The sequence below is a fragment of the Amphibalanus amphitrite genome, unplaced genomic scaffold, assembly GCF_019059575.1.
Source record: "Amphibalanus amphitrite isolate SeventyFive unplaced genomic scaffold, NRLGWU_Aamphi_draft 000459F_arrow, whole genome shotgun sequence".
Classification (NCBI taxonomy): Eukaryota; Metazoa; Arthropoda; class Thecostraca; order Balanomorpha; family Balanidae; genus Amphibalanus; species Amphibalanus amphitrite.
This window is the reverse complement of record NW_024881953.1, coordinates 297,563-320,344: the sequence shown is the minus strand read 5'-3', so window position 1 is coordinate 320,344 and position 22,782 is coordinate 297,563. Positions and strand designations below refer to the sequence as shown.

General features: G+C 55.8%; 1 protein-coding gene across 4 annotated transcripts; it reads left to right on the top strand.

Moving 5' to 3' along the window:
- The first annotated feature begins 3,156 nt into the window (after positions 1 to 3,156).
- On the top strand, positions 3,157 to 22,340 carry LOC122391870 (flocculation protein FLO11-like). Of its 4 annotated transcripts, none has more exons than XM_043386175.1 (10): positions 3,157 to 6,640; positions 11,513 to 11,636; positions 16,611 to 16,759; positions 17,035 to 17,181; positions 17,550 to 17,666; positions 18,172 to 18,307; positions 18,799 to 19,028; positions 19,561 to 19,665; positions 19,841 to 19,881; positions 21,186 to 22,340. In XM_043386175.1, exons 1-10 carry the CDS (start codon positions 3,569 to 3,571, stop codon positions 21,199 to 21,201), a joined length of 4,137 nt encoding a protein of 1,378 aa, XP_043242110.1. In that variant the 5' UTR covers positions 3,157 to 3,568; the 3' UTR covers positions 21,202 to 22,340. The 4 variants fall into 4 exon arrangements, with proteins under 4 accessions (XP_043242110.1, XP_043242109.1, XP_043242108.1 ...); XM_043386174.1 differs by lacking the exon at positions 19,841 to 19,881 and adding an exon at positions 20,293 to 20,389 and having other exon boundaries at positions 21,186 to 21,251; XM_043386173.1 differs by lacking the exon at positions 19,841 to 19,881 and adding an exon at positions 20,293 to 20,397 and having other exon boundaries at positions 21,186 to 21,251.
- Positions 22,341 to 22,782: the final 442 nt, after the last annotated feature.

Sequence of the window (22,782 nt, the reverse complement as noted above, 5' to 3'; positions counted from 1 at the left end):
CATACTAGCTCATCTCGGACTTGTAGTAGGACTCTTAGCTCCTCCTGTCCCGGTGGATCCTCCCGAGCTCCACCGGCGGGCCTCCACGGCCCGTCGTGCCTCTGTGTTTACCGTGACGGACGGATGACGGACCGCCGTCCCCGTCCCTCCCTCCCTCCGCGCCGTCCCGCGGTGACGAATAACGGACCTAGCTCCGCGGCACACCGGCCGGCCTTGTCTGTGACGTCACCCGACCCGGTGTGACGTCAGCGTGCGGTGTATGGCGTCACCACAGCGCCGGCTGGTTGTAGCAGCAGTGCAATGGTCGATGTATGCAGTCGAGGATTGCAGAATTTATCGCGGTCGACAGGATCGGGTGGTCCGTGCCGTTCTGCCGTGGGCTCGCGAGCTCCACTGAAAGCTCTGGGCGTGGTGCTGGGTAAGAGCTTATTTGTCTGGATATTCAAGCTGACTGGTTTTATCTCGCCAGAGCATGACAGAAGTCGGTAGTGTGGACAGTTTTTGTTGTGGTCGATACTGTCCAATTTGTTCTTGATGTCGTTGCACAGTTCTGAATATGACGGCTTCGTGGTGCCCTCGTGCTTTGAGTTCGGTTATTACTTATGACGTTGATAATGCAGATTGCCAGCAGCTTGACGTTGACAATGGAAAGAATGGGCATTTTTTTGCAGCCCCGATGGAGTGGCGATGTCCGAATGTCCATGAATACGCAGGTCGCCTCACATCCGCATTGCTGTTCCTGTAAGGCTGTCATGAACCGCCCTGCCACCTGGTGGACGCAACGATAAAGCAGGTGGCTCCAGGGCTGGGCAGCGGCAGGAGTTCGAAGTAACGCTTATTGTTGCGTCCAACAGATGGCGTTAGCTGCACCTCTATCACCCAAGTTTGCTGACCGCAAGGGCTTGTGAGTCACGTATGACAGAGGGCAGCTTTCCTTCCTTAGATGGCGGTGGTGTAGATATGCCTCGTGCAAATGGGCACTCATGGTGGCAACTGGCACTGGCGGGTGGAAGCTTATGTTTGATAGTCGATTGGATGCACCCTAGTCGCGATTCCGCGGTGGCCATGATCAGCTCAATTTGAGAGCAGCGGAGATGAGAATGCGTGTCTCGGGCTGTTTGGTATGTCCTATATGCTTATAATTTTGTAAAATCTCTTACATCTCCCTCGCTTTTCCATTAGCGACTCTGGCAGCTTACATCGTATTCAGCCAGTGGGTCTGAGCTCCCCTACTGTAGACATAGACCTGGAACGGTGTAGCCGACATAATTTCAAGGCCTTCCGTGTTCAGTGGACTGTTTCCATTCCGCCTGAGCTCTATTGATGATTCTGCGTGCGCGGTGGTGACGGCGCCTATGTCGGCCAACGTCAGCGGTCCCCGCCCCCGCCCCTGCCTCTGCCCCTTCCCTCGCTCCCGCCCCGCTCATCTCCGCCCCTACCCTGTCCTTGACCCTGCCACCGTACGTTGGGGTTCAGTTGGATCTGTATCGCAACATCGGCGCAAAAACGACTCCGAATATGCGGCGTTTGTGCCAAGTGCTACGCAGTGCGCACTGTTGCGTCCTTTTCGCCCTTGAAGTTTGAACGGCTTCCTACATTTGTGTGTGCAGCCGTGGTGTTTTGATAACATTTGACGGTTGGTTGAATTCTCATCATAAATGAACTCTTAATAAGCTTATTACGACTGAGCTTAAAATGTTGTGTGCCTATTCCCTTCCCATCGTCCCACATTTACCACATTAAAGTAAAAAGAGATATCCAGTTTTGCCGTTTTTTTTTCCAAAAATCGCTTCACAGGATCAGCAGGCGTTGACAATGTCAATTATCACGAGTACCTGTGCCACCATTGGGCAGCCGATGAGACCACCCGTGTCGGCGTCACGCCATTCTGAGGAGTGCCGGTCAGGCGGGTTCGGTTCTGCCGGTCACTTACCGTGCTGATGTCACCGTGACCTCATGGCGGAACTTTATCTGCGGGACATCCTGCCTGTAGTCGTCGTGGGTTTGTCCGGGGGTCTGTATGTGAAGTCTGTTTTGTGTTTTTTTTTTCAACGTTTTATTTCCCTTAGATTGTGGTCCGTGGAATGTCCCCGTTCGTCTGGTGGGGAGGCCCTAGATCTAATACCAGTGCTGCCGTGTGCGATCTCTGTGCTCCGGAAAAGGCTGCGTTTTTCATTGTGTTTAATGCATAATAGAGTCCGACTGTTTTTTGATTCTGCTGACAAACGCGTGCTGTTGGACGGGAAACTCGTATTTTGACGAGGTAATCCCATCCTAATCCAAAAATATATGCTCTTATAGCAATGTAATTGTTATTCAGGGACCCACTCATTCGATGGTGTAGTCCCAAATTAAATAACAAACAGAAGAATGTCAGCTATCCATTTGCGCCGGTGTCCGCCCTCCTTAGATGGACGGATACGCCGGCTGGTGGGGCGCCGCCCGCGCCTGCAGACGGCGGGTTTCGTGACCGACCTTCTGGGCCGGCCGGTCGGCGCCGAGTCCGACCGTGCGCGGCCCGACGGCGGCCCGTCTCTCTGTAGAACGGCCTTGATCGGAAGGGCGGAGTCGCCGGCCGCGCGGCCGACGTAGCCGGCACGCCGACCGTCGCGGTGACGGTGCGGCCGTCGGACGATGGACTGGGAGTGGAGACTCACCAGACGGCAGCCACAATGACTCAGCGATGGACTCTGGAGTCAAAACTCACCGGACTACAGTCGCGATGATTCAGCAACTGACTCAGGAGTCGCGACTCAAAACTCACCAACCGGCAGCTGCGGCGACCCGACGGACTCGCGCGGGCCACCATCGAGTCGTGCACGCGCCTTATGTGCTGTCCTGGCGGTCGCGCCATCCGGGACACCGGCCGTGCACAGCTGTGGGAGGCCCTACACGGGGCAAACGCACCGGTGTAAGCCCAGTCAGCTGGTGGGTGAGGGTCCTGGGAGCATCCCAGTGCCGGTCGGGAAACATTATTGTTTTCGTTTCGGGTGGTGTGCAGTTGTGCGTTGCGTATTGCCGTATCGGGTGTGATACTGCTCATCGGACTGGCTGCAGCTGCAGCGGTGTGCGGAACTTGTCTGTCACCTCCCGTGCGTCTGTCTGTCTGTCTGTCTGCGAGCGCGCGTGTGCTAACACAGGCGGGGCTGGCGCGGCGGCTCGGCTGGTGGCGGCGCCACGCGGCGAGTGTGGCGCGCTCTGCCGCGCCGCCAGTGCCGCGGCCGGACCAGTGAGAGGCGTGACGCGGCCGGCGGCGGACAGCTGGGCGGCCAGCCGGCGCCGCGCGTGGGAGGAGGCGCCGCTCAGTGCCGCCGCGATTGTGACCAAAGCTGACACGGGACGGCCGGTGTCCCGAGTGAGTGTGACGCCGGGCGTCGGCGGGGGTGCGCGGTGCAGTGCGGTGCGCCGTGCAAAAAGGTGTGTCAGTGCTCACCCGGCGGGGTGCTGTAAAAAACGCCGACCGCGCCCGACTGGGCGGAGGCCGGTGCCAGCGTCAGTGTGTGCGTCTTTCGCGACCGTCCGTCTCACTGCGCCTGGGTGGTCCGCGCAGCCACCCTGGTAGCGCAACATGAAGAAAATCTTCTCTCGGGTGGCACACGCCTTCAAGCACGATGCGGGGGCCGAGCAGGAGAGTGCGGGTGAGGCCGCTCCGCCGGCGTCACCGTCGCCGGCGGCTGTCGAGCCCGGCGAGCACGCGTCACTAACCTCTGTGGACAGTGGCGTGCTGGTGGACGTGCACGAGCCGGACCGGAGTGCGGGCGGCGCCGGCGCCGCGGCGGGGGCGGAGCCGGTCGCTCCAGTCACGGACCCGGTCCCGGAATGTGCTAAGCCGGCAGCAGGGGACGGTGCCGACGGTGCAGCGCCTCCAGAGGTCGGGGCGACACCGGACGACACCTCACCTCAGACCGCCGGAGGCGCGACCCAGGACGGTGGTGAGGGGCAGCTGCCGTCGCCGTCGGCAGTCTCAGCCGCGAGCACCGCCGTTCAGGGAGAGGAGAGCCCTCCTGGAACTGAGGAGCAGGGTCAGTCACCGTCGGAGAGTGTGCAGGAGCAGGACACTGCGACTGGAGTGTCACAGGAGCAGCTGGAGCCCTCAGCAGCTATCGATGAGCAGGAGCTTCAAGCTGCAGCGGCCCAGGAGGCTCAGGAGACTGTGGAGGCAGTCAACGAGAAGTGGCTCATGGCTGGAGTCGAGGAACCGACTGCACCCACACAGGAACAGGATTCCGCCACACCAGTACCTCAGGAGCCGTCACAACCCACAGCAGTCGCTCAGGATCAGGAGAGTGCGTCTGGAGCGGCGCGGACCGGCCAGGAGCCGGCGGCTGTGGAGCGGCCGTCCGGTGACCTTCAGAGCGGCGGCGGCGGGGCGGCGGAGGCCGATAGTACCGGCCCCGGCCATCCGGATCGGCCGGGCTCGGCCGCCGAGCCGGCGCCGCAGCCGGAGCCGCTCCGGCGAGAGCACGCGGAGGCGGACAGTGTGAATAGTGGGCAGAGCGGCCGTCATGCGCCCGACGCTGGGAGTGTGACTGTGGAAAGTGCACAGGTGGGCGGCGTGGGCGAGGCGGGCGATGCGGTGGCCGCGGATGGACCGTGTGCGATGGAGGCAGAGTGTGGGAGCGGCGTGACAGAGGGGCCGACCGTGACGCCGGAAACGGCGGCGACAGGTGGGACGTCCGTGACGGATAGTGACGGTGTGCTGCTCGAGACCGGCACTGAAGATACGGCCGATGACCTGGATGGCAAGCCCAAGGAGAAAAAGAAGAAACGCAAAAAGAAGAAGAAAAATAATCCGGAAGAGCCGACGTCAGTCAGTCTTGTAGCTGAGGCTGTTGTGAAAGAGGCTGACGAGCGTGAACTAAAGCCTGCTTCAGCTGAACAGGCGACTGAAAAAGCCAGTGACAGTGTGAAAAAGGCCGCTGCCCAGCCGTCCGACCAGACAGTTAGTGATGACTCTGCACATTCGAAAACTAACAAGACCAATACCAAAGTCTCGAGTCGGCTCACAGCTGGAACGAAGGCCTCTGCCGCCAAGGCGAAAAAGTCGCTGGCATCCCAAGCAGCCAAGAAACTGTTGGATTCCGCTGCCAATAGGAACGGTCCGGCAAAGGCGAAATCCACTCTGGCAAAACAGCCCACAGCTGAGGGGTCCGGTAGCCGGTCCAGCACGCCGACGCGGCCACTCCAGAACCCGGCCAAGTCGCGGCTGAAGACGCAGCTCTGTAAGGAGGCGTCCATCGAGAGCAACGCGTCAGCATCATCGGTGGGCTCCTCGACGGCTCGGTCAACACGCACCGGTAAACGGAGCGGCGCGGCCGGAGCTGATAGGGGTCGGGGTGCGGCCGCCAGTCCTGTGGACAGGAGGGACTCGCTGCCCCTCTCCGTATCCAGCGGGTCCACCACCGTCTCCACCCGCGGCGAGGACTCCTCCGCTAGAAAAGCCAGGGCCAAGAGCGCCAAGCAGCAGGTGGACAAGAGCGAACCTGCGGCAAGGTCCTCTACACCAACCGCGAAAAAGAAGAGCAACGCTGTCCCTGCAACGAAGACGGTTCCTGAAAAGAAGGCGTCAGTGGCTGGCCAGACAGGAGCAACGAAAAAGGAGAAGAAAACAAAGATCTCGCTTGCGAAAGACAAGGGGTCAGGAACGAAAAAGATAGCTGCCAAGAAAGAAGCGGACGATTTGAAAGCGAAGCAATCTACAACTAGCCCTCCTCGGGTACCGGAAACCGCGGACTCTGCATCTTCGGAAGTCTCTGCGGCTACTGGAAACTCCGGGGAAACTGCTAACGTCAAGGCAGCTGAGGTGGTCGGCCAGCCAGTCAGCAATTCTCCCGAATCGTCACAGCTTCCCGACTCGGACAAGACAAATGCCAATGCTGCTTCGGCCCGACTTCAAGGTTCGGAAGCAATAGAAAACGCGCCTAAACCAGTTGTGGCAGAGGACGCATCAACGACGCGTCCCAAATTGACCCAGAGTGACACCATACAAGATTCAACCGACCGGCCACCCTTGACACAACATGACACCATACAGGATTCAACTGAGCGACCACCTCTGACACAGCATGACACAATACAGGAGTCCACCGACCGGCCTCCGCTGACACAACATGATACCATCCAGGACTCCACTGAGCGGCCCCCGCTGACCGAGCAGGAGACACTAGAGGACACGTCGGTACTGCGACCGCCCCTGGTGCAGCACCCGACGATCGAGGACTGTCCCGAGCGACCTCCGCTGACGCAGCAGGAGACCGTCGATGTTCCTGCACCGACTCCTGCTCCGGCAGACCCTACTGTGGCAGCGGAGTCTTCTACCACCTCCGACTCCCCGGCGGTCACCAGCCCTCCAGCCGAGCAGCCAGCATCACCGGCAGTCGAAGAGGCGGCTGTGAAGGAGGCCGCTCTGCCCCAGGTCACCCTATCGCCCTCGAAGACGGCGATTCCGACATCGCCTTCGACGTCGGCGGTGCCTACGTCTCCGTCTGCGGCGGTGTCGGACGTCAGCTCGCGGCGCAGCAGTATGGACCTGCTGGACGGCCCGCCGCGGCTGAGACGGAGCATCAGCGGCCACGGAGAGGCGGCCGGCACGCCGCGGCCCGACGCCGTCCTCGAGGTCATGTCGCAAGTGCACGCCGACGTAAGTGGGACGAGTCGGGCGGGGCACACCCATCCGGGGCGGGGTCGGACGGGGTGGTAGCGATACGGGTTCATGCGGGTGCGGCGGCGCTGGCGGTTTCAGAACGGGGTGGCCATGAGCTTTGCAAAATCACCTGACGGCACGCATCAAGCAATTCTTTAAAGTGTTCAACATAACTAAACCAGTTCAAAGCGCCGAGAGCTGGGCCGGTCCAGATATTCAAACAACTGTCCATGTTCCGCTTACCTGTCACCTCTTATTTACCGGGAAAATGGAGTAGACCGTTGCGTTGAGTATGTGTGACGGTATGGTGATGTTGGACGATTTGCAGCTACTTGCCGCCGTCATGCTACGCTGACAAACGGTTGCAACTCCTTTTGGAGTCATGAGATCTTACATAACACTCGTGTCATCGACGGAAGTCATGACGCGACACCTTTCTTTCTTTCCGACTGCTAAAATTCCTTCTGTGGGCACAGATGTTTGAATGGGTGAACTTTTGCAACGGCGAGCAGGCTCACCATTCAGCTGCATTCATCGCGTCTCTGGAAGACAGTTGTTTACTCCATGCCTGGTTATAGCGAGTTTAATGGGAGGTCTGTTTCCTGTGCATCCGACGCGAGGGTGGCCGGCCGACACGTCTGCGATGATGAATCACGTGGTGGGTGCCGTCAGACTGGCTGAGTCACGCAGCTGTCACCCACCGGTGACGTCACGGGTCACGTGGCCGGCGTGACTGTCCGGGTCAGCGCAGAGGGCGACTGACAGGCAGAAGGGAACATACGGTCACGGGACGCCCGAGGGCGGGCAGACGACCTGCCGTCGTCAAGTTAGGGAGGGATGTCAGAGATCAGCGGGTAACAATTTGAGTAATGAAGACGAATTCACAATACTTTGTGGCAAGAATTTGTCATTGGAGTTGCCCATTTCCCACTTCCCAGAGTTGGGTGCAGTCTTCTTAATCTCCCTGCACCGTCGCTCCGTGTTCAGCTGGGGGTGCTGCTGCTGATCCAGACATAGTAGCAACTAAATACTAATGCTATATCGGTGCCTGCCGCTAGGTCTCCCAGCTGGGTAGCTCAGTCCACAATCATCGAAGGCCGTGGTGGGTCGGTCGGCCTTCAGCCGTCTGCGGTCAGGCCTGGTTCTTGTCACCCCCTGCAGTGTTTAGGACACTGTGCGACCCGCAGCTGGCGCACTGGTGATCTTTTTTCCGTCTCCGGTCCTCCCCCGCCCTTCACAGGTCAGCGCCGATGAGCTGGCTAACTGACGGCATGGGTCTGAAGGGAACAATCCTGCCTTATAGGATTGTCCAATATGACAAAGGCATTCTGATTGTCTTGTGGGGCTATGTGCAACGGTACTAAGAATAACAGTGTTTCTTTGAGCAAACTCGCCGTTGATATTTAGAAAAGACTGAATGCTGTGAGTCCTCCCTCCCTTCGTCATATCGGCCGAAACTGGTGGCTGGCTTTGCCTTCTGGGGCAGTGTTTATGTTGATGAGGCCTTTGTTCCAACGTGGAAAGAGAAGGGAAGTGACGATGTTCCCACGCTCTGATTTTCACGCCTGTCCGCCGGACTGGGCTGCTAGGCTCTGCGGTGGAGATTTGAATGCCGATCGGCTGAGTTTGAGGCACGCTGCTGCTAGCTGTCCCATAGAGACAGCTGTATAGTGCTGCCGGTTCAGTTCGTCCTCGACGTTTTATGTCAGCATTCCCTAAATGCCACTGGAAACAGAACGGACGACTATTGGTCAGCTCTAATGTTTACATGCAAATCGTTTCAAGGCGTACAAGTATACAAAGTTTGCCTACATCATTATCGACTTATGCTACATCATAACGGCATAACCCACATTGACTCAGAACCGTCAATCGGTCGCTGAATGCGTCACAGCGCAACTAACGCTCCTGAAACCTCCTGTCGACTGCCCTGTGTCGAACCTGTGCGATGTCCGCCATCAGCGGCTGCCGGTCGCTGGGTCTGATGAGGTGACCACAACGGGTGGGAAGAACACGGACTGCCTGCCGCAGTGTCCCAAAATTATATTTCGGCTTGGGTGTCGGAGGGGAATATTCATCACTACAAAGGGGCTGTGAGAGTGGAAAAATGTCAGTAAGAGGCACACAAAAAAGAGCGCAAAACAGGGATCAACAATTTATCTGTGGATGTTGGAAGATGTGGGAGCTGCTTTATACTAGATAATTGAATAAACTATGGAGGGAGGTAGAAGGTACATGCAGATGCTTTTTATTGGAAAATAGGTAGTGAAAAATTGCTGTGGAAAATTGGAGGTGAGAGTGGAATATTATTTTGATTTGGATGTCACTTCCCACCCTAACTGAGAAATTTTGGGACACTGGCCTGCCGGCGAGGTCGCCGGTAACGGTGAGGGTCACGAACCGCTCGGCACGGGGTCACGGACCGACTAGCCGGCCGTCCAGCTGACCAAACTGCCCGGACCGGACGTGGGATTGTGTGAACCAGGACTCCCAGTGGTGCCGACGAACCGCTAAGTTTAGTTTTTGTTGTGATCGATTGTGCAGACAAGAGTTCTGCTTATCCAGTTGCTAAACAGAGAAGCTTTATGCATTACTTTGATCCTCCTTAGACCGAAGTCTGAATGATCTCACATCCGAATGCAGCTCTTTTGCTGCCACTCCTATCCAAGTTTTTGAGTGGTGATGTGAAAGTTTGCCCGGGAAGGGTTGCTGTCAGCTGTCTCTCACCTTTTGATACGTTAGTCAGCTGACTGGCATCACCTGATCGATATTGGTCAGCAGACAGGTGGCCATTTCAGATACCGACAAGTGGCCTTGCCATGGCCAAGGTTCAACTGCGTACATGAGTGAATCCATTAATGATTGTTCGCATTTACTTTCTCATGGTCGCTGCGACCCATCCTTGCGTTCACATCTGCCTTCTCATGGTCCCTCTGACCCTTCCTCGTAGATGACCCGAAAAGGGCAGACGTTGACTGCATGCCTCGCGCATCCAGCATACAAGGGGCATCACGAGCTTTTTCAAGCATATCATCAGGTATTTTTATGCCACGTCGGGGAGATTCCACACCGCCCTAATAAGTAGCGATCTGTCTGTCGGCCGGGAAATTTGCAGCACGTCAGCCCGTGGATCGCTGCGGCTCATATGGGCGGCCCTGCGTGGACTGATGGAGCGCTGTGTAAGCAGACTGACGTGCGCCTCTGTTGACTGTGGGTGGAGGGCGCAGCTACCGGACCGCTCTATTGGTCCCCGATAGAGCGGTGGTCGAGTGTCACTGTCAGCCGCTGTGAACGACCTATCTGCACGGCTCGCGAACGCTCCATGCATGTTGCGGGCTCACCTGTAATTGCTGCTGCCTTCCCCCAGATTCACTGGGTCGGACTGCAGTAAAGTCTCGGACTTTCCGTCCTTTCAGCTCTCAGGTTCGCCTCTTCTCATGTGTGTCGCTCAGGTATGCCCTGCAGCTGTGCCAGACGTTAGCTGGCGCTCACGGGACTGGCATGTAGTCAATGACAGACAGTCTCAGACCAAACTGGCTCAGACATGGAATTATCTGAGGTCAGACGGCGGCGTCTCATCGCTGTGTGCCTTTCGGCCTACCGTTCGGACGGCCACACGGACACAGAGTCTGGTGGAATTTTGCACCTCTGACTCGACAAACAGCGCGCCGGCACGTCCGGCGTGACCGGGCACGTCTGCCGTGGCGGAGCACGCAGAACGGGACGGCGCGTCTGGTCGGGACCCGGGAAACAGCGCGCCTGCATGGCGAGTCTACAGATATTCATTACACAGTGAACAGACCAGTCCGTCCCACCAGAGCATGTATAGCGAGACCGGGCATGTCTACTATGACGGGGCACGCAGACAGTTTTGCTGGTGGGATATCCCTGCCACTATAAAGCACGACCGGTCTTTGCCGTTCAGTTCTTCTCACCACAGCACGTCGCTGCGGCACGCCGTACGAAACCGCCCGATCAGCCGCTCGGCAGGTCGGCCGTTAGGTCGGTGGGTTCGGTCGTCCGTTCCGGTCGGGGTCGGTCGTTTCCTGTTGGATGAAAGCGGCACGGCTCGGCACGGTGGTGCTACGTCCGGTGTCATTAGCGGGAGCTGGGTGGTTTACGGCGTACTGAGGGGATGGTAGGGGACAACTGCGGTTCACGGTACAGGGGACAGTTGGATGTCAGTGTCACCCAAAGCAAGCAGCACACATGAGAGGTCGAAGGGATGGAGTAGTGCCTCGTTATAGAACAAGTGAAAAGAGACAATTCACCTTTATGCTATCGCTCGCCTGCTGTACGTTTTTTTTTTTTTTAGCTGCAGTGATGCAGCGAGGTCGCCGGCACGCTTCGTACTCAGCCTCAATTTGTCTGCCGCCTGTGTACGTTGATTCACGACTGGGTGTCTCCACAGGCCGTCGGAGACGGGCGGATGTCTGTACGGAGGCCGGTGGGGACGGGGCGTTGTTATATGTCAGACGGTGGCGATGGATGGACGCCCCCACCGTCCCTCTCACTCTGTCCCCGCGGGAGAGGCTCGGTCCGTGTCGGAAGGGGCGGGACAGAGGCCGAGGTCACAGGCCGATCGATTTTTGGTACACCCGTCGACGGAACACCTGCTAGTGATGCGGTGTGATTACTGGTGACCCTGTCATGTGAGAGGGTGTCTCATTCGCTCAATGCTGTCTTATCTGGTGCCATTTCTATCACATAACGTCCGTCTTGTATCACATTTTTCGGTGCACTTATTAGATGCTTAGGATAATAACTCTATGTCCCTGCCCCTGACCCTGCTCGACTACCAACTCCGTTGCTCTTCCTGATCCGACCTGACCTGACCTGATTTGACCTGCCCGTCCCTCTCTGTTTCAGTCGGAGGCACGGCTGGCTGCGCGGCGCCAGGCCCGCGCCGAGGCTCGGGAGATTCGTATGCGCGAACTGGAGCGGCAGCAGCGCGAGGCAGAACAGAATGGCGAGAAGCTCGACGACTTCTCAGGTGAGCAATGCCAGAGGAATAAATGACAATGGATAGGGATGAGTGGAAGGTTTGTAATAGATAAGATGAGGAGTGAGGTCTGAGGATGGAATGGGTGCATGGGATACGCTTGGCTTTCTGTGGTTTGACTTCGTTGAATTCCTCTTTTTCTTTCTTCAATCTGGTAGGCATTATGCTCAGTTCGTGGCCGCGTAACATGCCATTGCTGGTTTATGCTCGCTCACGGTAACTCAGCAGCACCTCATCTAATAGGGGGCGTTGATACTAGAGATGGAAATGACTAACGTTTTCCAAAATCTTGACTAATGACTGACTAATGACTAATGACAATTTTGGTTGACTGACTTTTGACTGACTAATCTGTCGTCTCAAAAAGCTTGACTGACTAATGAATGACTAACGCCATTTTTCTCGATTTTGACTAATATTTGACTAAATTTCGGAATTTACAAGTAAAGCAAGTTTTTTTCGCGAATATCTAAGCTTCTAGAGTCTAGACGTCTGATCGACACTGAAAAACATCAATCGATCCCAAATTTTCTCCCTAATTATTTCATGGCCAACGCGATGCGAAGCGAGCGCAAAATATCTTGTCGGCCGCTACGACGCCTGGTTCGGGAGATAACAGGGGGAGGGGGGTAAAATTTACCCCCTCCAGTCGAGCGCGTTCGGCCGGCGACCCCAGTGGGGCGCGGGTTAACCGCATGTGTGCGGCGTTTGCCAGCGTCTAACGTGTGTGTGTGTGTGGGGGGGGGGGGGCGATTGAAACCCCCCCCCCTGCTGTTCAGCCCCTGATCAAGCTAGAGCTTCGCGGAAAAAAACGAGCGTGCTGCCCGTGACGAGAGGAAGCCGATGATACCCAATTTTAAGGTCCTAGATCATTGGTTGACCTTCCAGGTCAGGTCAATGACCCAAACGTCGGGAAAATCGGGACCTGATAGAATTTCGTAAAATGAAGCTGTTATGGGGTTTTCGGGGTGCTGATCACGAATTTCATGTTAGTTTTGATCACAGATGATTTTTTCATGCATTTAGGCCAGGTCGGGTCAGGTCAGGTCGACCAGTAGGCGTCCTGCCGGCTATCCATAGTAGGTGTCAACTACCACTGACGGCGTCGTAACATGTTACGAAGGCACTAAAACTTCGTAAATGTTGAAATGAATGCCAAATTCGAAATCAGCCCGAAAAACTACCCTAGAAACATGTAAAATTCAAAAAAGTGAACCGAGGTCATCAAAGGTCAATGACCTGACCTGATCTTCAGGTGACCTTGACACCCACCGTAATGCGTGGGACAAACATCATTTCACACGTTTGGACGTTTATAATCACAAAAAGACTGGAAACGCGCGGATCATGTGAGCTGACATACGCCAAACCGCGATTCCGGCCGAACATGGTCTCGATAATCAGGTCACAGTGCAAAGGTCATTTGGGTCGGGGTCATGAAATTTTAAGAGTAGGTGTAAAATTGATCAACTCCAGCGTACTGAAAGTTTTGTCGCGATCGACTGCTTTTTGCGCGAGTTATTCGCGAAAAACCATGGGGGGTCAATCCGACCCCCCTACACATGCGAGGGTTAAGTCACCTCACGAAACACGACAAATTAGTCGACTAATATGCAACAAAATCATTGACTAATGACTGACTAATGACTAACAAACATTTTGGTTGACTGACTTTTGACTGACTAAAAAAGCGCTTGACTAACGTTAGTCGACTAATTTTTGACCTAATGACTAATATTCATTTCCACCTCTAGTTGATACAGATCGATTTTAGCCCTACACAGCTTCAAATGGCATTGGTATTCCGTAAAGGACGCTGCTGGTAGCTCACGTAACCTGTGCTATTACTCACCCGTACCGAAAATATCGGGTGCCGGTATCCAGTGCCCGCAGCCGGACCGTCCGCTCCCTCCAAACCGGTCCGGCCATGGCTGGTCCGCCCCGTCAGTGACGTCATTCGCCGAGAGGCCGCGTGACGTCACCCCTTTTTGCAGCGTGATAGTTTTCAGCGTGCATTTCAGCTGCCATCACGTCTCAGAGCCACGAATTCACCGGTCTGTCTGACTGATATCGCGACCCGGCGCGGCGGGCCGGTGCTTTCTCACGGGTCTGTGTCTGAGCGGAGCGGCTGCGGCTCGGCTGGAGTCCGTCCCGCACCGGTGTTCGTACTCCGTGCACCGTCCGATCTCCGTCCCGCGGCGGCCTCCCACCGGGTCCGGGCTGTCCCGGCGGGCAGGTGTCGCACTGTCAGACGACACGCTCCCATGTGCTGTATCGGGCACGCCTCGCGGCGGACCACATACAGCGCGCTCTTTCCGGACGGTCTGAGAGTGCCACAGATGACTGGCTGGCCCGTCTGAGTCACAGCCCCTAACACTGACCAGTTTGACTGAGTCATAACCGCTAGCATCGGTCTGACCTATCCACAGTAATCGCTGTCCGGTCTGACCGGACCCTGGCCCCCATCGTCCAACCTTCCATTGTCATTTGGCCTGTCGCGGTCCCTCACGGCGGTCGGCGTTGCTCCGACCGAGCACGTCCGTCACCCGTGTCAGTCACTGTCACCGGCCCGTCATCCGGCGCCCTGTCACTGTCGCTCGGTGACCTGTCACTCACTGGCAGCACGTGCCCGAGGGTTGGCTGTGTGGGGCGGCATACGTTGAGCTGTGCCGTAAGCCGTTGGCCCGGTAGGAATGGAGAGAGATCTCAGATTCCACCCCGTCACTGGGTGCAACGAATTATAGAGCTGCCGTAGAGCTGAAGTTCGATGATTAATTTGTGTACCAAGTAAATGTTGATGAGTATTTATAAGGTTTGTGGGAAGGTTTTTTTTTCTAGTTCAGAAGCCTGACTGGTTAACCGCGGTTCATCATGCTCTGGTGTGGTGTTTTCGCCTTCGTCGTCTTTTTAATATATTTCATTGTTTAGCACATCATTCCACTAATGAAGTATATAATTGTAACACTAGAAGATGGCCTGGGGTTGTTCTGAGACGGTCGGCGGCCATTTTCTCGGTTCCTCGTATCGCGCCGCCGCTCTGCCGGGGGCCCGCCGCGGTCCTAGCCTCTCTGATAGTGCAGTATCAGCGCTATAGATAGACGATATCGCCACTAAAACGCCGGGCCAGTGGCGACGCTTTGATGTGTTTGAACTGAGAACTCTGCGGTGGCAGCGTTCACCTCTGGCAAAGCAGGGAGGGGCCGATGTCCGATAACGTCACAAGATTGTGAAAAGTCGTATGATTTATGCCGTTGATTCATTGTCAGGTGACACTTGACAGTATAATAGAGCAGTTCGATGATATTCCGGTCAAGCATAGAGCACCGGAGGACTAGGCCGCCGAATCCCCCGTCCCCGGTGTTGTGACCCACACTCTGGCCCCCCGCCGGTCGTCCGTCGCCCGGTGATCTGTCGCTGTCGGCCGCGCTGCGTCTCTTTCCGCCGCGGTACCGCTGATCAGCCCGGGCCGGCCGCACTCCGTCCGTGTGCTGGTGCTGCGGAGAATCATCATCAACCGATAAAAACCGCCGCCGTGGCTCCGTGCCAGAGAGCGGCCCAGCCCGGCGCTGCTGCCAGGCATCCAAAGAGCTCCGCTCAGTCCGCATGGCTGGAAGCCGCCGATAAACAGAGGGCTCTCAGGGATACCTAACCGCTCGGTTCACGGCTGTAATAGGTCCTGGAAGGGGCTGGCGATTGGCGCTATTGGTGGCTACCCGTCTCATTACCGATGGCGTCCTCAGGCATGCGCCATTGGGAAGGTCTGACCGATAACCGGTAGCTACATACTTCTCAGACCTGTCGCCAGAGCTACGGAGCCGGAAACCATAACGGCACGCACTCGGTCCTCCTGAAAGCCTCCATCCATGACTTGAAATGAGTTTTCTTTGGAAGGCAATATGGGCTGTGGAGTGTACGAAAAAATTAATGTTTCTGACCTAGGGGTCACTGGCTTGCTCCTTTGTTTCATTCTATGACTGTATCGTATTGCTTTCGGGAAGCCCCATAATTGTACCTCCTGCCGGAGGTCAGCACTGAAATATGAGCCTAAAGATTATCCGTTTGCCGTGTTCGCCGTCGTATTAGATGACGTCTGTTGTCAGCCATTGGCCCCTCTCTCTGTCTTAGTCGGTGCGTTGTTCTCCCGCCCGTTATCCCTCTCCGCTGCAAGTGTTCCCGACCTGGCCCAACCTGCGCGTGTCGCGGATTTCCGCTCCATGTATCGCCGATAGTGCTGTATTAGCGGTGACACAGGCCCAGCTGTGGGTCGTCCGCTCTCTGACGGAACAGGCCGCACGACGCACAACCGTCGCTGTTCTGCGTTATGCGCTGGGTTGTGACGGCATAGGTCGCACTTGTGGTCTTGCATAAACGTGGATATGCAGCTGGCATAGAGGCTGACAAGGCCCAATTTGGCAAGTGAGCTAAACAGAATCCGGTAGGACCGGCTTTTTGTCTTAAGTCCGCAATGAATGCAAGCTATTTTGCTCGTCTTTACAGGCAGCACATCATATTACAGGCGCATTTTTAGTGTTGTGAATGGCCGTTTTAACTGTTCTGTCTAGTACCTATGTCTAGCTCTGTCTAGTTCTGTCTGGTGCGCGACTTCTTGTGACCATGGTCCTTGACTCTTGTGCTCTTTATGCCTGTACCTCCTGTCATTCTCTTCAGGCTGCAGCCGTCTCTGACTGACTGTCTCTGTAGCCGTCTATGTGCTCCTCTGCACATCAGATGTGTCCGTCTCCGCGGCCTGCACTGTCACTTTCCGTGACCAATGACCACGTCTCTGCTCCTCCCCCCTCAGATGTGTCTCCGCACCCCGCACCGTCGACCGTCTCTAACCATGTCTCTGCTCTCTTCTGCTCCGCAGATGTCTCCGCGGCTGTCGGCCATCTCTAACCATATCTATGTGCTCCTCAGACGTGTCTCTGTGGTCAGTCTGACCGTGTCCCTCCTCTTCTCCCTTAGATGTGTCTCCACGGCCCGCGCTGTCGGTCGCCTCCGCCCGAGCCCCGCGCGGACCCAGCGCCGCCTCCAGTGGTCGGAGGGCCAGCGAGGATTCGGCAGAGGACGGCACCTCCACGCCCTCCGGCAGCTTCCACCTGCGAGACGTGCGGGTCAGTGGGACGGCGGTGTCAGGGCGGGACTCTGTCCATGACGGGGAGGGGCTTGTGATGGGGGTCAGTGTGAGACTGATCTAAACGGTTCTGGTTAAGCAACTGTAAACCTCAAACCGTTGGTCAGGTGAGCTGAGCGGAGAGTTCTATTGTCATGTGATGTGTGCCAGAGTGTCGTACCGATCGCTATGGTAAGGATGCCAAGTATGTCCGAAGGGCATGCCGGTATGGTTTGCCGCCACCGAGCTGACTGTTTTGTGTCCGTCCCACTTCAGCATGAGCTGCGTGAGCTGGAGGAGAAGCTGCGGAAGACGATGGTGACGTCTGCGCAGCTGGACAACGACAAGTCGACGCTGAGCTACCAGGTGGAGCTGCTCAAGGACAAGCTGGAGGAGATGCAGGAGTCCCATACACAGCTGCAGGTAACAACACATGGCGAACAAGGACTACAGTAGAATCCGCTTAATAAATCCTCGTATAATAAATCCAGCCGCTTATTGTGGCCACTTGAGCTGACGCCCCGCGCTGGGAAGATCATGTAGATGTAGAAGATATTGCAGTAGAAATGTGAAAATGTTCAATGCAATGCATTGGTAACTGAGGAGGCCATAGCCATGGTATGTGTTTATAGTGTCTGGGAATCGCGGGTTTTATTTGTTGCTTTGCTCGCTCTCTGTTCTGAAAAGTGGATTATCGCTGTCTAAAAAGATGTCATATTATGTAGTGTCTTTGTATCAATCATAGTCATAAGGCTACAGTCACGTACTAACCTGTACTCTCTTTCCCACAGCGGGAGCACCGAACACGATGTAGCGAACACGAACAGCTAAAACGGGTATCGAATAGGCTAAAGGAGGATTACGAATGCTGTAAAAAGCTACTAGAAGAACGAGACAAACTTATTGCGGTAAGTGGATGTCGGTGTTCTGACAAATCGTGATTAGTTACTGATTTGTACTGCATGTAGGTGAAGTGAAGAGTGAACCTCAAACAAGATTCTTGATTGTTAAAACATTGTTCGTAGTGCCTAAGTCACATGTGAACTGTACCGTCGCACTGCGTTCTGGGCGACGTTCTATTGCATTACCTCCATCTGTCACAATGTTCTAGTTGTTAACTTTTGTATAAATTGCTCCCTTTTGTTGTTGACACAATGGATTGAATTGCTTACTGCGCTCAGTCCCTGCAACAGACTTCACGACTGCTGAATTGGAAAGAAGTTAATTGGCAGATTGTGAATGATACCGGCACGAGCTCCTTTCGAAGACTTTCACTGTGACAACTGACCGTGCCTCGGGGGAACAGGCTGATAGTTATAGCTAGCAGACTCTCATCCTGACCCCCCAGATCGGCCTGGTGCTGGTCGGTGACCAGGACTCTGACTCTATACTGACTGTGACTCTGACTCTCAGGAGAACGGCCTGGTGCTGGTGGGCGACGAGGAGGACTCGGAGTCAGAGTCGTCTCCGGACACACAGCGGCCGCAGAAGGCGCTCGTCTCACAGAACGCCGCCCAGCTGCTCGAAAAGGCCGGCGGCGGCACACTCGGTAAGCAGAGTTGTGGTATGAGATATGCGTCATAGGCGGGAGGGCATGATATACTTGCCGTAGACAAGGAAAGTCAGGGGAACCTTTGGGAGACAGGGAGAGGTGGCGCATGCGGGGTAGGCAGGGAGGCGCGTATGTATTCTCTAGGCAAGGAGGATTTTGTAGCACCCCACGGCCACCAAATGAGGTGAAGGCGGTCACCCGGATGTAAATCATTTTTTATATTCCTACTGCTGATAGTTTTATCCGCTCGTAGTCTGCCTGATTCACGGACGCTCATCACTCCCCTATGGCTACAAGTAGGAGACCTCTGTCGGCCCCTACTCCATAACCACTAGAGGCAACCGGCTGCGGCAGCTGGGTGAGGATCACCCGCGACTATGAGATATCTGACGACTCCCTCCATCACCCACCACAGACAGCCGGCTGTGGTGGCTGTGTGGGACGCGGTTAGGGTATATCTGACACATTTCCTTTCCTTCCCACCACAGACAGCCGGCTGCGGCGGCTGGGTGAGGAGAAGAACGAGCTGGAGGACCAGCTGCGCCGACTGAAACTGGAGCTCGAGGAGGAGCGGCACATGAGCGCCCGCGCGCGCATCTCGGGCTCCGGCGGCGGCGCCGAGTCTGACCAGGTGCAGCGCGAGGTGGCCCGACAGGTGGGCGAGTACCGGTTCAAGCTGCAGAAGGCCGACCAGGACATCACCAACCTGCAGACGGCGGTGAGTGACCGGTGCATACCGCGTCATTGACGTGAGAGTGAATACAGATCAGTGAAATCACTTTTAGAGGGAGATTCTCCTCACTGCTCTGACAGGCAGATTGTGTCAAGTGGTGACCCCATGGCCCACTTACCAGACTAGAATGTGTTCACTTTTTCACGTATTCTAGTTCGCAGCAGGATGGTGTATGAAGGGTGAACTGGTGACTGGCCTTAGGTTATATTGCTGTTGGCATAGATGACGGTAGGCCAGGCTTACTCTAACATCATATCCAGCCGCCTGGTCTCTGGAGATTGTGGTTAGTGATCTCCAAAATTTTTGCCTAGAGCTGATAAAAACAGATGATCTTCTTGCCTTGATAGCTGGCTTTAATCATTGATATGACCTGTTCGTGTGACTTGCCCTGTCGTTGGAACCTCCGCCCACCGCTGTGTCTATGCCTGCTGTCGCTGCTCCCTTTCCCTGCCCGCACACTGCCCCCGCACTGTGCGCTGTCCCGCCCCGCTGACCGCTCGCTGCGTCCCCTCTGCAGGTTCAGCGGCTAGAGAATCAGGTGGCGCGGTACAAGGCGGCCGCCGAGACGGCCGAGAAGGCAGAGGAGGAGCTCAAAGGGGAGAAGCGCAAACTGCAGAGAGAGGTACGGACGACGCCCGGGTGTGGGGAGTAGTCCGGTGGGTGTGGGTGCAGGTGTGGGTGTGATGATGGGTACAGAATGTGTTGAGTTTTGGGTTACGAATATGGCATGGGGAGGCGCGATGGGGCTGGATGGTGGAAAACTGTGGCTGACAGGAGGAATATTCTGTCCGGCACAGTTACCTATAACTGATGAGGGGCTGGTGGGACCGCACGAATGGTGAGTGGGGAAACTGTCTTGTTTGCTCCGGGTATTGGTACCATGTCTTGGTTCCGTCTGCAGTTGTGAGACTAAAAGGTGGGAACTGTTAATGACGGGAGCTGGGCCTTGCTTGGTGTAACTGAGCGGCTGTGTTGGATGGTGTGTCAGACTGGTGCATGAATGGTGGTGGTGAGGTGGCGGGAACCTGATGGTTATACTGGTGCCGTATGACTTGACGCCGGGATAAGAGCAATTACTGGGTCAATATGACTGACTGCTGGCTGAGACGGGAGTCTTGTTGGTCGTATTGGGGTCGTATGCCTGTTGACTGGGACTGGCGCACGGTGGATGGGCCCGTGTGACTGCTGACTGGGGACCGGTACCCTGTTCGGTTGTACGGCGTGTCATATGTGTGCGTGTCTCGTCCAGCTGCGCGAGGCCCAGCAGCAGGTGGACGAGCTGGACAGTGCCAAGAAGACGATGGAGCGCCAGCAGCGGCTGCGTCGGCTCTAACCGCCGTCACACGGTGACTGGGTGTGTGTGACGTCGTGACCGACACGGCAGCGTGACCCGACCCGACGCTTGGTGCCTGCAGTCCCGTGCTGACCCGCCGCGTTTGGTCCGTGTGTGAAGCTGCCTGGTTAGCGTGATTCGTCTGCAGTGTGTGATGTCCGTTTCAGCTACCTCCGCGAGGCTTACACCAGCTACAGACGGGGCGTGCTGTAGGGTTTGACCCGAGTGGTGTGTTGCTGAAATGTAGCTGGAGTAGCCCTAGCTAGCATTAGATATAACACTGGTCTGAAGACAGCTATCAAAGCTAATGAGCAAGACAGAAGCAGCCTCAATGAAACGATTGTTTTTTAGCCGCAGGTCTGATTTAAGTAGTTAGCTAATTCACCGAGTGCAGTGACCATGTGTAAGGCGTAGCTCAAGCTCCTGAAGTGCGTATTTCGGCTAACCATTCTCAGTTTTCAGGCACTACCATGAATCGTGAGGCTTTGGTCCAATGCCTGTGTTGTTCTTGTCGCTGTCATGGCCTCCAACAGATGCTACAGCAATGCAGACGACGTGCCTGCTTCATACCACGGTCTCCGCCGGGGGTCTTGTGTTGATCGCTTCTTTAGTGTGGCGTGCTTTCATATCGCTTCATCAGGTTATGCCAACAACGGAATTTAATCTAAAAATGTTCCGTTGTCGTGTGCCTTTGGCTTTAATTCCGTCACTCTAAACGTCTCAAAGTTATAAAGCCGCCGAGGTGTCTGTGTAGCGTGTCGGCATGCTGAATATGGAATTAGTGTGTAACGCTTTGCTTGTTTCCCCAGCTCCGGGAATCAATAACTCGAGTGGACGAGCTGGAAACCACCAACAGCCACCTCCAGAAGCGGCTAGACAAGCTGAAAAACGCGCGATCAGCGCTGCTCAAAGACCTCTCGACCGAGTGACGAGTGACCCAGTGACAGTGACGCCGCCAGTGACTTGTGCAGTGATAGCGGGCGGCCAGGGACTCCGCGCCGAGCCGCTGCCCCGCGCGCCGCACAGACACCGAACGGGCGACCGGCGGACTGTGCGCCACGCCCGGTGCGCCCCCTGGCGTCTCGTGGTGCGTCCTGCAGTGCGGCTATCGGCGCGTTCGGGCGCCGGCGCCGCGACCCGGTGAGGCCGACAGGGGACCTCCGTCCGGCCGCCGTGCCGCCGCTGCCGCGCCGACCAGTGCCAAAGTGAGGACCGTGCCCGTTCCGGCCCGGCCCGGTCCGGTCTGAGTCCGACCCTGGTGCGAGCCACCCGCCTGTCCTCGCTGCGCGCTTGTTGATATTGCCTGAGCTTTAACAAGTGCTCAAAGCAAACCCTGCAGTTCTTATTCACCCTCGCGGTGAAATGGTCATATGTTGTTCTGATCAAATCATGTAAATTGTTGAACTTCAATGTCTTCGTTGTCCGTTACTTTTGCTACACTTTGCTGTTAGTTTCTGTCTCATTCTTCGGGGCCGATTCTGTGATCGCAACCAGGGATGAATTGCTCCTTTCATTACAAGTGCCTTCTGGCATAACTATGCGTATTTTCTTCTGACTCTGTCCCTCCTGAACTGTACATCAGATTGGCTGGCGTTGGTCGGATGATGAGTGATTTTAACGAGAGGCAGCTTCGTTTTAGCTGCGGTCGCCGCCGGCACTGCGGTCTAGGTCGGGGCGAGAGCCGGCGACCTGGACTGACCGGCTCTGCTGAGGTGCGGGCCGGACGCTAGGCTTCGTCTCGCTGCCACTGTCTGTGAGGAGAGGCATCGTGTAATTTTTATGAGGCGAGTGGTCTGCAGTGAGCCGAATGCTGGCGTATGCGTGCGTGAGCGTGCATGAGTGCGCGCGTGTACGAATGGCCCCTCCCAATTTTGTTACGTATTAGCTGATTTATACTGAGTATTAAATTTAGTAGTTGGTCGTACATTCTGTTTATTGTAATATAAGTAACAGATGTGCGCAAATGAGAGATGAATCAATCTTTGGGCCTTGGGGAATGGTTAACGGATGGCACATGCATGGTAACTACGTGAGATTTGCCATGGGTGTCCCTGTTCCTTATCCTGTTTGAAAGCCTAGTGCAGCGAGAGATGCAACATCCTATCGTTGGTCGCGGGCGTTTAGGTGTTTACAAAAGCCGAGTGACATGGGAAGGTTGCACGCTAAAGACAGTGATTCAGGACTTCGTATGGATTTGGCAATGGGCCCGCGGTAGTAGTGAAGGCTATCTGGACCTGGAGCATTCAAGGCAGACGAAGTGCCATTTTATCGTCTTTTACCCCAGCTGTGGTGCTAGGTCAACATGCTTAATGTTCAACTCCTTGAAGAGCAATGCCGAGACGGCACTTTCAGCGTTCTGTTTGCCTTTTTGGAGGTAAAATATGCTAGTTAGTAGCTCGTAAGGGG

Bases quoted from the DNA above. Each gene is read 5' to 3' on its own strand.
- LOC122391870 (XM_043386172.1), top strand. From the start codon at position 3,569: ATGAAGAAAATCTTCTCTCGGGTGGCACACGCCTTCAAGCACGATGCG. The intron at 16,760-17,034 runs GTCAGTGGGACG...GTCCCACTTCAG, and splicing joins TCCACCTGCGAGACGTGCGG to CATGAGCTGCGTGAGCTGGA. The intron at 18,308-18,798 runs GTAAGCAGAGTT...TTCCCACCACAG, and splicing joins GGCCGGCGGCGGCACACTCG to ACAGCCGGCTGCGGCGGCTG.